This window comes from Triturus cristatus, chromosome 6 (assembly GCF_964204655.1).
Source record: "Triturus cristatus chromosome 6, aTriCri1.1, whole genome shotgun sequence".
NCBI classification, from domain to species: Eukaryota; Metazoa; Chordata; class Amphibia; order Caudata; family Salamandridae; genus Triturus; species Triturus cristatus.
The window spans coordinates 788,997,609-789,010,145 of record NC_140589.1 but is presented as its reverse complement, the minus strand read 5'-3'; the positions used below and the strand labels follow the sequence as shown (position 1 = coordinate 789,010,145).

The window sequence follows — 12,537 nt, the reverse complement described above, 5'->3', positions numbered from 1 at the left end:
CTGCCAGGGGATGCCATTGTAATTGAGCCAGGTCAGTGCCAATAGCCTAGCAGTCTCTCCATGACAGGCCACAGGCAGAAGACCCAGCATTTGCCTGTAAGTTGGCCAGGAGGTAAAATACATCAGGCTTAAACTAGTGACATGAAAACATTTTCATGGCATTCATCAGAGAAAATAACTGGAACGCTCCCCAGCAAAATGCTGCACCTTAATATGATGTGCACAGCCCTACAAACCTATGTGAGTTAATATACAAAAATTCGGGAGGGCAGCTATGTTTGATAACATGTTGGCCACAGAAAACTGAAGACTATGTAAAGGAAGCACAGGGGAGTTCCCTGTAGTGTGGGAAAGTAGAGAAGATTAGTACTAGTCTGTTGCGAGAGGAAGCGTGAAGTGCAGGATCTCACGTGTTGTGGCCTGAAGTGCCAAGTTCTGCTTCAATGTGCTCCGGGAACAGTCGTCCCCGCGTCTGAATGGGAAGTTGCGATAGGTGCATGGTACCGCACGGAGACTGGCGTGTCTGAGTGTGTGATTGCGGGTAGTGGAGTCTGACAGGTGTTTGAATGCTGTGTTTTAGCGCTTTCTGTCCGCGCCTAATGGAGGCACTCGCTGTGTGCTGGAGGTGTTTCGTCTGATGTTTGTGCAGCTTCCAGAGGGCGTGCTGCTGGAACAGACTTAGACCCTTTTTTGAGTCTGGCACATATTTACAATAGCTTGAGCAGCTAGTTTGACTGGTTGTTAAACATGCTGGAGAACTGGGATGCATGTTTATGTGAGTGTCACACAGCACATAGACACCAACATTCTGTGCACCATCAGCTTCCCACAGCATCCACACTCAACATTCTACTGCATGCCTGCACAGCCCATGCACACACAGACACATCTCGTCTCTAGTTTCCAAACTTCCAAAGTTTGAAGAAAACTTAGTGATATTTGCAAAGGAAGAACTTCAAAACGTCGCACACACAGGTTCTGACATGCATGCGGTACAATTCATCACAAGATATCAGGAATAACAAACCTATGCCTCAGCCCGCCCTCGTTTGTTTTGATTCGCTATTTGTTCTGTATGTGATCTGAGGGAAAACCAGGAAAAATATCCTTGACACAAAACTGATTTGTTTTTTGTTTCAATTCAATCAGACCCAGCAATTAACAAGAGCAAACAATAGAGCTAAAAGGACTGGAGTCCCAAGGGAGTGACTGCGGCTTCTGATGGGGTAAAGTCTTCAGAGGCAGGGCCAGCTTTAGGACGGTGCGACCGGTGCAGCCGCGCCAGTCGCTGACCTCAGGAGAGGCCCTCTGTTAAGAAATAACTTCTGGTTTCAAAAGCACCTGCTGCAGAGTCCTGTGTGTGTCCAGCACTTTTCAGGCAGCATAAAAATGTCAAGATAACTCTGGTGATTAATGTTCCTGCAGAGAGATCGGAGTTTTGTTGGTGATGCGTTTTACATCCTGAGTTTGTGCTTCTCCAGACCAAACACTCTTAATATATACTGCCTACAGTATGGATGACGTGATTCCTGCACCTTGTAATTCTTATTGTTTAATGCAACATTTCCTATAGACTGATTTACACACTGTATGATGAATTGCCTCTCTGTTATGTGTGATGTAAAGTGTCTTGACGCCCTACAGTGGTACGAGAAGCACTATAAAACAAATGAAATGCATGTGAGAGATGGGCTGTTGGAGGGTGGTAGTGAGGGAATTTGTGGAGAATGAGGTCGATTGAGGGGGGCGGGGCATAAAAGATTGTTGCACGGGCGCCACCAGCGGTAAATCCGTCCCTGTTCAGAGGAGCCAAAGAGAAACTATTTTTTACTCAGTTGGAAATTGTTTAGAGGGTATAGTACATGTAATTTCGAAACCGTTTTGTCTACTGTCCTATTGAGCTACTGAGGGCTGTGGTTTGAAATGTTTTCCACCAAGCCATTACATCTTCCTCTTTTGAATAACACGGAACTGTGTGGTGTGTGCTTAACTTGCAAGCCTTCCTTGCTCTCACCCTGCGAGCTGTTTGTTTGTCATTATCGTCGCCACGCACCAAAGGCTGAAGAACCCGGCACCAGAAGAATGCAGGGCAGCTGGAAGAACTGCTCTCTCCGGAGTCAAGCTGTGGAACACTCGCTGGTCGCACTGCTGATTTTTGAGATCCTGCTTGGTCTCTTGGGCAACGCCATTGCCTTGTGGACTTTTTATTTCCAGGTGAAAATCTGGAAGCCGCACACGATCTACTTGTTCAACCTGGTGATTGCAGATGTCCTGCTCATGGTAGGCCTGCCATTCCGCGTTGATTTCTTTCTTCGACAAAAGCAGTGGTTTTTTGGAGATTCCTTCTGCCGGGTTATGCTGTTCCTCCTGACGCTCAATCGCCGGGGAAGCATCGCCTTCCTCACGGCTGTGGCAGTGGACCGCTACTTCAAAGTCATCCGCCCACACTCCAGACTACAAGTGAGCTCATCGCGTACCGCCAAGTGGATATCCTGCTTCATCTGGCTGCTGGACACTGCATGCACTTTGCCAATCCTGATTTATTCCACCATGGGAGCCAACACCACTGAGTGTCGTAGTTTCCAACTACAGTCGAGCCAAACCTTCAGGGCCATTTGGCATGACGTTGTGTTTTTTGCAGAGTTTCTAATTTCATTTGGATTAATTTTGTTCTGCACGATTGCCATTGTCAAGAAATTGAGAGACAGGCAAATGGAAAAACAGCCTCGGGTGCAGAAAGCAGTGGCCACACTCGCGGCTGTGGTAGTGGTCTTTCTCATCTGCTTCATGCCAAGTAGCTTGGCTCGGGCCTTGGTGTTATTCTTGCAGACGTCGGACAACTGCCACCACTTTTCGGTGGCCGTGAACGTGTTTGATGTGGCAATTTGCCTGACCTACCTCAACAGCGCAATGGATCCAATTGTGTATTGCTTCTCCAGCCCAACATTCAGATATTCGTACAAAAGAGCTCTACATTCAATGCGAAGGAAGACTTTGGGACCACAAACCTTGAACGTGACCAAAGACTCCGAAAGTTGAGACAATAGGCATATTTTCATCTAAAATAGGATTTTAATGTTTGACTCGTTATGGTCAATACAATATTCAATGAACTGATACCTTGGAACATGCATGCGCTCGCTACCACTTGGAGGATGGAGTATTCTTGAGAAGAAGTTTAAAAAAAGATGTGTAGTAGAATGAAATTGTAATGATAAAGTGGATAACCTGGAAAATATGATATTTAGCATCATTATATTGTAAGGAAATGCCTCTTTTTGCATGTTCACCTGAACATTTTTGGACTGAGTCTGCTGGTTTGGTGACTCTAAGAGTGCACTGAGGCCTGCTAATCAGACCTCAGTGCCAGTGTTCTAACCTATTGCAAAGTATATGTCAAAGTGGCTTCCCCAAATTGGCAAGGGCTGACTTACTTATAAGTCCCTAGTATAGAGTACCAAGGGCATGTAAGGGAAAGTGTCTATCCAGGGCCGCAGCACTAATTGTTCCACTCTGTGTGACAGGATACAAAATGGCTCCCAGCGTGTCGCTGCAGACGGGAAGGACAGTGGTCACACTGCTGGATGTATGACAGAACCCCACATGCATTTTCCGCTCATGCCTTTACTCTGTAGACACGACCCCAACTACAACATTATCATAAGTTCCTTTACCATGCAAGTCAGTACAATGACTTGACTTAGGGGGGCGCTGGACTTTGGATTAGTATAAATTACTATCAGTAGGGAAGGTATTGGATTTAAAATCCAACACAAGGCCAACGGCACGCCGCCTAAAGCAAGTTGTTGTAATGACTTACGTGGTAAAGGAACGCGTGGTAACTTTACAGTCAGGGTAGTGACTGCGGAGTAAGGGCAGGTCGTGGTTGAGCCTGTTTGGTAAAGGATGTTTACCCACACTGCTAGTTCGACTTTGTCATTCAAATTAATGGCAAAGCCCCCACTTCACTTAAAAATATATATAGGTCTCCCCTAATGAAGGCCTATAGAGCCCTAAGGCAGGGAGCTGCATATTATTAAGTGGGACATTCAGTGTATATATGTCTTAACAGCAACACTTCTAAATTGTAATTTTGATGTGATAAGGCTAGTTGCCCCATTGGCTAACACAGGGTTACCGGCTGACCCCTCAGCCTGGCTAACTTATGAATGGGACTACCTAGCTGGATACTGTTAGGTATCAAATTAATCATGTCATTAAACCCGACCTGATGTCTAGGTCAAATTTTAAGTCACTATTAAAGAAAGGCAACTTTTAGAAATTTGCCACTCTGTGAACCAGTTGTCCAGTAGCCTCACACGGGCACTGGCCAACAGACAGCATCCTGCCCACCTGGGGAATAGTGTGAAAGACTCCCAGAGCTTGGGAACAATAGCTGCCTTCACCGGAAGACACTCAGGGTGTTAGCCCAAAAGGCAAGCTTCAAAGGCGAATCCACCTTTGGTGGGAAGATGACGTTCACACTCCTGAGAGGCTACCCTTTGTTCAGGTAGACAGGCTGGAGACAGGGACAGAGAGGGAATCCCAGTGCCCAAACCGGCTCTCCCATGGGTGTGTAGCCCTCAGGCAGCCACACCTCTAGGGTGGGCTACCAAGCTTCTGACATCCGGGAAAGAGTCTGGACATCTAGAGAGGGGACAACATATTGCTCTCAGGAATTGGTAGATACCACACATATTTGGAAAGTCATCACCAAGAGGGAGGCGACCTGGTAGCCCATTAGCTAGTGATTGCATCATCCCCCAAAGTCATTTTCTGGGAATAAATATGGCACCCCTGGCACCCTCCACCTCAGATCACATCGGATATGGAAAAAGGACCAATTTACGACTGCCCTGGACTGCCTTACCCTGGACTGCATAAAGAGAGGCTGCACCTTCTGCTGGACCGTACCTCCTGCACTAGACTGTGCCTGTGGCTCTGGGAAAAGTCATGCCCCAGCCCCAGATTAAAGGAGTGACTCAAAGTAACCATGGACTGACCCCTGGAACCCGCACCGGGGTGACCACTGCTCAAGTAGCCCACATAGGCAAGTTGCTAGCCACTGCAGGAGGTTTGTAGCTAGCTGACATTGGGCACCCCAAGAGACCAATCCTTGATGGCCAAAAGTTGTACCTGAGGCAGCCAGGCCCGGGAGTGTCATTTGAGTCCAGAGTGGTCACCCAGGAGAGACACCAGCCCCCACCAAAGAGTTACGTAATGACAGCTGAACATGGAGACCGATATCCTTCTATGGTCTCAAAGAGTAATTCGAGGAAGCCCAATGTCTTTGGCCAAAGACACCCCACCTGACTTGTGGACCAATGAATAGCAGCAAACGCACCTTAGTTGACCACATAGCATCTGGAGCTCCTTGAACATCTTCATATCCTGTATCCTCAGCATTAAGAACTCTCCATTGAAGTCTATGGCGGTCATGCTGTAATATGTGGAACTGGACTACAAAACGCTCTGGTGGCCAGGTAACTGTCTAAAAATACCCCATTGCTAGACCCCCCCCCCCCCCCCCCCCCGACCCTCTCCCTGTTGGATCTAGTGGCCCAAGCCAAGTTTGAGGAGTTGAACTAACTTTTACAACCTTTAAAAAAGTTTACAAACTTTACGGCTGCCAATGCTTATTTGCAGTTGTATCAAAAACTGAGATGTCTTTAAAACTTTTATCCCTAGAACACTCAGGTGGAGTTTGCTCATCTTGGACTCTATAAATTAATTAATATATAATCTATTTTTATAAATTGGTGTCGTATTTCTTTCTTGTTGGGTGGATTTCTTATTTTGTTGTTTGGTTACCTTTAAATGCTTTACACTTATTCCTTTGTTCAAGCCTTGCTGTTCAAAGAATAGCTACCCAGGGTTGAGCTTAAGGTTGTGCAAACAAGCCTAACTGGATCCAAGACAGTTTTTGTGAGTGTATTTCACGATAAGGCTGCAAAAAACATACCAAATAATACCCCCAAACACTCATATATATAAGCACATCATACTTTCCAGCGTGTCGCTGCATATTGTCAGTCCAGGATGCCAGGGGTACAGGAAGCAACCACCTCTGCGATATTTAGAAGCTCTCAGCATAGTGATACCATGTGTAAGAGGTGGGAAGTGGCTGCTGTGTGTGCCAGAATCAGTCATTGAACTTGTGGGTAGAGTTAAGAAAATACAGTGCAGTAAACGTAGGAGGCACCGTTTCTGCTACTTTCCAAATAACAATCGATGGCAAGTCATGTTGACACTGATTCAGTTTTTTCGTTTACAGAAGGAAAATTTTGAGGCTTTGCCAAGTGAGTTCTCCGTTGTCTATTGCTTTAGAAAATGGTCTCTCAAAGATTGGTGCGCTATGGAAATGCCAGGGATTCCACCAAAAGGGTCAGGCCCAAGGCTGGATTTTCTGAGAACCTTGATTTGATCCCAAGGGCAACAGTTAACCACATAACAGGCAGCAATAGAGCAAAGTTACCAAAATGAAGTAAAAGCAAATCCTCTCCTCTCCACTCCTCTCCTCTTCTCCTCATTGCCACTCCCCTCTCCTTTTCTCCTTTCTCTTCTCCTCTCTTCTTCTCTCCCTACTCTTCTCTCTTGTTCTTTTTTCTCCTCTCATATTCCATCCTCTCCTCACAGTGCTCGTCCTCTTCTTTTCTCTCCTCTTGTCAACTTTTCTTGCCTCTCCTTTCCTTTTCTCCTCTTCTGCTGCCTCCTTTCTTTTATCCCTCTCTCTCTCTCTTACTAAGGTAGGTTCTCTCGCTATCTGCTGTCTTTCTCCATTTGCCTCCTCCCCTCTTTCTTTTTTTGGCTACGGTTCACAGAATATTTTGGTTGTGCCATACCCATGTCTTTGCAGTAACATTCTTCTGAATTCCCAGGAAAAGGGTGCTTACACGCAGAAAAACGTTTTGTGACTCAGACTAACTATCTATCTATCTATCTATCTATCTATCTATCTATCTATCTATCTATCTATCTATCTATCTATCTATCTATCTATCTATCTATCTATCTATCTATCTATCTATCTATCTATCTATCTATCTATCTATCTATCTAGCACATTTAGATATCTAGCTATGTGTCTAGCTATCTATCTCGCCATCCCACTTCTTTTCCCTTTAAAGTAATAATTTATGTTGCATTGTATATTCCACAAAACTAGGCCAGATTGATACTACTATGATTATAGTCTGGCTCCATAGCGCAGCTGTTGCCAGACAATTATGTGAGCATCACTAGAGAGTGGCTTTGGCTCCATCAACATGTTGGGAGTCAAGAGAAGCATGTTTTATTTGCGTAGAAGCCGCATGCTCCCACAAAAGAAGTGCTTGCTTCTACACAATTGTAAGGATTTTGTTTATTTATCCAGCTGCCTGAGCTTTAACTTTCGGGGGCACACACAACATTGTAATGACATTAAAGCGTCTTAGATAACTAGATAATTTATAGTGTTTTCCTCTGGCAGCAGCACAGATGGGAGGAGGGCAGTCATTATCCTACATTGATGTTTAGGTCTGGCTTGACAGTGCAACTGTCACCTGACCTCTTAACCTACATCATTACTCTATAGTTATTTGCTTCTACACAAATACATACCCATTCAAATGTTATTTACTTGTAAGACTTCACATTATCATACAACATTCCTTTAAAGCCAGACCATTTGGCATTGCCAATGCTTCTTATTTTTTTGGCAGCTTTGGCCACTGCAGTACTTGTCTAAGATGCTAGGAATCTCAGCCATGATATGAAGTGCTGTTTTGTCCATATGAGCACCCCCTTTCACAACTTTCTCTTGATCTTGCTGAATAATCCTTCTCTCTGACAGCACTATTTACTAATAACCAGTGATTTAGTTCTGATGCAATGGTAAAAAATCAACTAAAGGATATTGGTACTGCCCAGTCATGGTTGGATCGTAAGCAACAGCCATATTTGGAGTGTGACGGGCCCCCAGCAACCACAGGACCCATACCACTGCATCAACTGCACTAATGAAATGACACCCTTGTTCATCTACCAAAAGTAGGTTAACTATTTTTTAAATCAAGAAAAAGCAAGGATGGCATATTGTCTCCAATGCAATCCTTCTATTGTTGCCTTTACTCTGTATAGTGTTTGTGTGACTTTCGACAGTAGACTACTATCTACATTACCAACTTTAAAGACATTCACTCATACATTTTGAACAATTATGTTTTGTGGCATTCTTTTATATTTATATGATTTAAATATGTTACTGTCTCTACAAAATATTTTCAAATTGCACCCAAGCAGAGAACATGTCAGTGGAGAAGTGTCTGCTCAGACTTCATTCACATGAGGACTATTAATATAATGTGGTCCAGAACATTAATGCTTATAATTCGACTTTTAAAATAAAAGCTGCAGACTGTTCTATTCAGCAATGTTCCAAGGTTGGCATTTCAGTTAATGACCACTTTCAAAGGCCATTTGGATGTCTCTTATTACAAGCTGATCTTTGCAAGGGTGAACAATCTTTTGCTGGCATTCTAACAGAAAACAATACAAAGCAAGCAGAGCTTTATGGACAGGAAAACGACACCATAGGCATTTACGGTGCTGTTAATCATTGTATATAAACTCTTGAACTTGTTTATGTGTGTATAGCTATCAACAATAATTATTCTTTCACTTAAATGCGGTGCATTCCCAATGTTTCAAAGTTTTGAAATAGTCTATTCTTTTTAGGGCATATAGATTGCAGAAATATTGCAAAATTTATTTCAGGTAAACCACGGAATCAATCAATTAATCAGCGGTCTTCTGGAGCGAGGCTTGTCAACCAAGGGGTCTCCAGGCCAGTTGCGGCCGGCATGACTTGCGGGTCTGGATCGGCTGGGGGTCGTGCGGGGGGGGGGATTAAGTAAAAAATAAAAAACGTACCATCCCGGGTCCTACGCCGTCTCAGCTCATGGCCAGGTCCTGTGGAACAGGAAGCAGGCAGCCTCCCTCCCCTTACCTAAGCCAATCACAACGCTGCAATGGCAGCGTTGTGATTGGTGGGGACGGCGTCCAACCAGGCGCCTATGGGAAGGCCTTTACTCCATGTAGGCTGCACGCAGCATACATGGAGAAAAGGGAGAGTGCGCATGACTGGTTTGGCCGGCCCCAGAGAGCGGACCAAACAGTCAGAGCCCACAGCATTGGGCTAGCCACTCCTCCCCTGCCCTCCAGCAGACACACCAACCCGCCCCCAACCAAACCCTTCTGCTTTTTCACAGTGCGAGAAGCAGAAACATAAAATTGTAGTTTTACCATCTTATGTTTCTGCTTCTCGCACTGCTAGAAAGCAGTGGGGGTCGCTCCTCTGCCCTAATGGAGGAGCCGTCCCTGCTCCAGGCACTGGTGGGTGGTGCGAGCCTTGGTGGAAGGGTGGTGGTCTAAGAGCCAGGTCTTGAGCGGCTTCCTGAAATCCCTCAGAGATGGGGAGGTGCAAAGGTGGAGGGGGAGATCATCCAGGCCTTGCCAGTGAGGTAGGAGAAGGAAAGGCCTCCACAGCGGCACAAAAGGTCAGTTTAACCAACTCTGATATATGAATAATCCAATATCTCTATACACTGACATTTACTGTATGCCTTGGATAGGAGCGCAACTAGACCCAAACTTTGGGGGGGGGGGAAACTTAGACCAGTTCGGGTGGAGCCATTTTCAGAGCTGAACCAGAATCACTTGTGGGGGCTCTATTCACTCTTCTGGTACAATACATTATATAGGGTCGCTGTTCTCAATGATATGGGGCCAATAAGGCATTACTCAGAGCACTGGGCAGTAACGTTGGTCTCAGCATAACAAGAAGTAACAAACTGCTACTATGGGTTTAAGGTACTCCCTCACAGAATTTTAGAAGGATTAATGACACATGTTGCTTTGTTTTAGTACATATTAGGCCATTAGCATGGGAAGATGCAGAATTTTAGGTTCAAGTTTCTGGGACAAACAACAGAAAACTGTGCATTCTATAACACACTCTTCCATTTCCATTAGAACCAGCAAGTCTAATCCCAACCTCATTTGAATTTCAAAGGAAGAGCACTGGCTCCTCTGAGCAGGAAACAAGGACTGCAAGACAATAAATACCTCCTCTTCGCGTTTGCAATTTCAGGAAATGCCCTTCTTGATGATTCCACCACCTGATCATGTTTTTGTATCCCTAAATCCTGCCACTGGCTGACTTCTACTTCTTTTTCTCACTCCTTTATTCTTGTTTCCCCCTGTCTGTTCATTCTCTGTTCTGCTCTTATCTGTCTCAATCCTTTTCTGTATTTCTCTGTCTATCATTGTTTATCCTCCCTCTCTTCAGTCTCCTCATTTGCTGTCCTTTTTTCACTTCTTCACTCTGGGTAGCTCTCGTCTATTTGCATTTTTCACTTTTTCAATCCTTTAACTCCATATCTGGCTATGCCCCCTTCACTTTTTCCTTTCTCTCCCTGCCCTTGTCTATCTGTTTTCTGGTGATTTCAACTATTTCTCAACTAAGCAGAGGTTTTGATGTGCTCTGAAAACCTGCATGACATGCAAAATTCCTTTAACAGATATACCAAATGTTATCAAGTAAAGTAAGCTGCAAATTCAAGATACCCAAGCCTGGATTGTCAAGTCCAGCAACACCAGGCTCAGCAATTACCACAGGCAGGGCTATTGGTGACAGGCATTGCCTTAAGTGCATAAGCACTGAATTTGAGGGTGCTGCGTTATTATAATTAATCATTACTGGTGCAAATGACGTACACATTTTTTATCATAAAGCAAGAATTTCAAAATCACATGAGAATGTCATTAATTACTTACTGTTCATAGTTCATGCTATTGTATATGGATTTTAACCAATAAGAAGCCTAGAGACAAGTATGGTACATTACAATATACAAGCGGCAGCGATAACTATCGCTGGCTGCTCTTAGCGAGATTTTTTTTATTTCCAGCTATAGCAGGCAATTATCGTCATGCTATCGCTGTATGGCCATGTCTGGGGTGGCGCGGTGAGCAAAATAACGATGGATTAAACCCAGATCTGTGACTGGGGGTGAATGTTTTGCTAATGTGCAACATTCCGTCCATCATCTTGTGTGTTTTGCTGTTCGCCCTATGTGGGAAGGGTATACCCTGACGTGGGTCCCCTGCTCACTACGCCACTGGAGTCAAGCTATCCTGGCTGAAGAGGGGTGAAACCCCAAAACCAGTCCTAGGATGCTTGATTCCGGTCCAGGGAAGACATGGCTTGGTAGTTCGGGCTGGACTGTTCCCATGAGGCACAGGGTCAAGACTGATTTGCATATGGCCATGTCTGAACTGGGGTGGCGTGGTGAGCAAATTAACGATGGATTAAACCCAGATCTGTGACTGGGGGTGAATGTTTTGCCAATGTGCAACATTCCGTCCATCATCTTGTGTGTTTTGCTGTTCGCCCTATGTGGGAAGGGTATACCCAGACATGGGTCCCCTGCTCACTACGCCACTGGAGTCAAGCTATCCTGGCTGAAGATGGGTGAAACCCCAAAACCAGTCCTAGGATGCTTGATTCCGGTCCAGGGAAGACATGGCTTGGTAGTTCGGGCTGGACTGTTCCCATGAGGCACAGGGTCAAGACTGATTTGCATATGGCCATGTCTGAACTGGGGTGGCGTGGTGAGCAAATTAACGATGGATTAAACCCAGATCTGTGACTGGGGGTGAATGTTTTGCCAATGTGCAACATTCCGTCCATCATCTTGTGTGTTTTGCTGATCGCTGTATTAACAACGCATAGCGCAATGGCGATAATTTCCCAGCGATAGCGGTGTTTTCCACGGAAAATCGCTGGTTTTTCAGCGATGTTCCATGGAAAACGGCGATAACCTTGCTGATACGACCCTGTGGTCGTATCAGCATAATCCACCCCCATTGATAGGTATAGTTAAGTCTGCATTTTTGCAGACGTTAGTTTTGGGCGAAAACCGCGGTTTTCGCCAAAAACTAATGTCTGCAAACATGCGTGGGCATCCTTGTAAATATTGCGATGTACATTTCGCGATATTTTACAAGGTAGTCCGTCAGAGGTACGCCCAGTAATGCCCACTTTGCATCTCATTAGAGATGCAAATTAGGCATGCTGGAAACAGGCACTAAGTCAAGGAAACACACGCTAGCGTGTCCTTGATGATATTGCGATAAAATTATCGCCGCTTTTCGCCCGAAAACAGACGCTAAAGCGGCAATAATGTTATCGCCAGCCCAAGGCTGGAAAACCAGCGATTTTCCATGGAAAACACCGCTATCGCTGGGAAGTTATCGCCATTGCGCTATGCGTTGTTAATACAGTGATAGCAGTTAATACAGTGATAATTGCCAGCGATAGCCGGCAATAAAAAAAATCTTGCTTAGAGTGGCCAGCGATAATTATCGCTGCCGCTTGATAATATGCCCCAAAGTCATTTTGAGTGAGCACCTGAAAATGTGAGATGTGTTCTGGGAACTGATGTTTGGGGTTTGTGATAGGTGTGTTAGGAGACACAACAAGATGATGGACGGACT

At 45.0% G+C, this 12,537-nt stretch overlaps 2 protein-coding genes across 3 annotated transcripts in view; one reads left to right on the top strand and one right to left on the bottom strand.

Moving 5' to 3' along the window:
- LOC146817881 (uncharacterized) overlaps positions 1–12,537 on the bottom strand; it is a 415,767-nt gene that overhangs the window by 211,381 nt on the left and 191,849 nt on the right. The gene's annotated exons all lie outside the window — the stretch shown is intronic.
- Positions 2,075–3,172, top strand: GPR31 (G protein-coupled receptor 31). The gene has a single exon (XM_085611370.1). The coding sequence runs from the start codon at positions 2,083–2,085 to the stop codon at positions 3,037–3,039; it is 957 nt and encodes a 318-aa protein (XP_085467496.1). The 5' UTR covers positions 2,075–2,082; the 3' UTR covers positions 3,040–3,172.

Excerpts from the sequence above, each read along its gene's own strand:
- GPR31 (XM_085611370.1), top strand. The coding sequence starts at position 2,083 with ATGCAGGGCAGCTGGAAGAACTGCTCTCTCCGGAGTCAAGCTGTGGAA.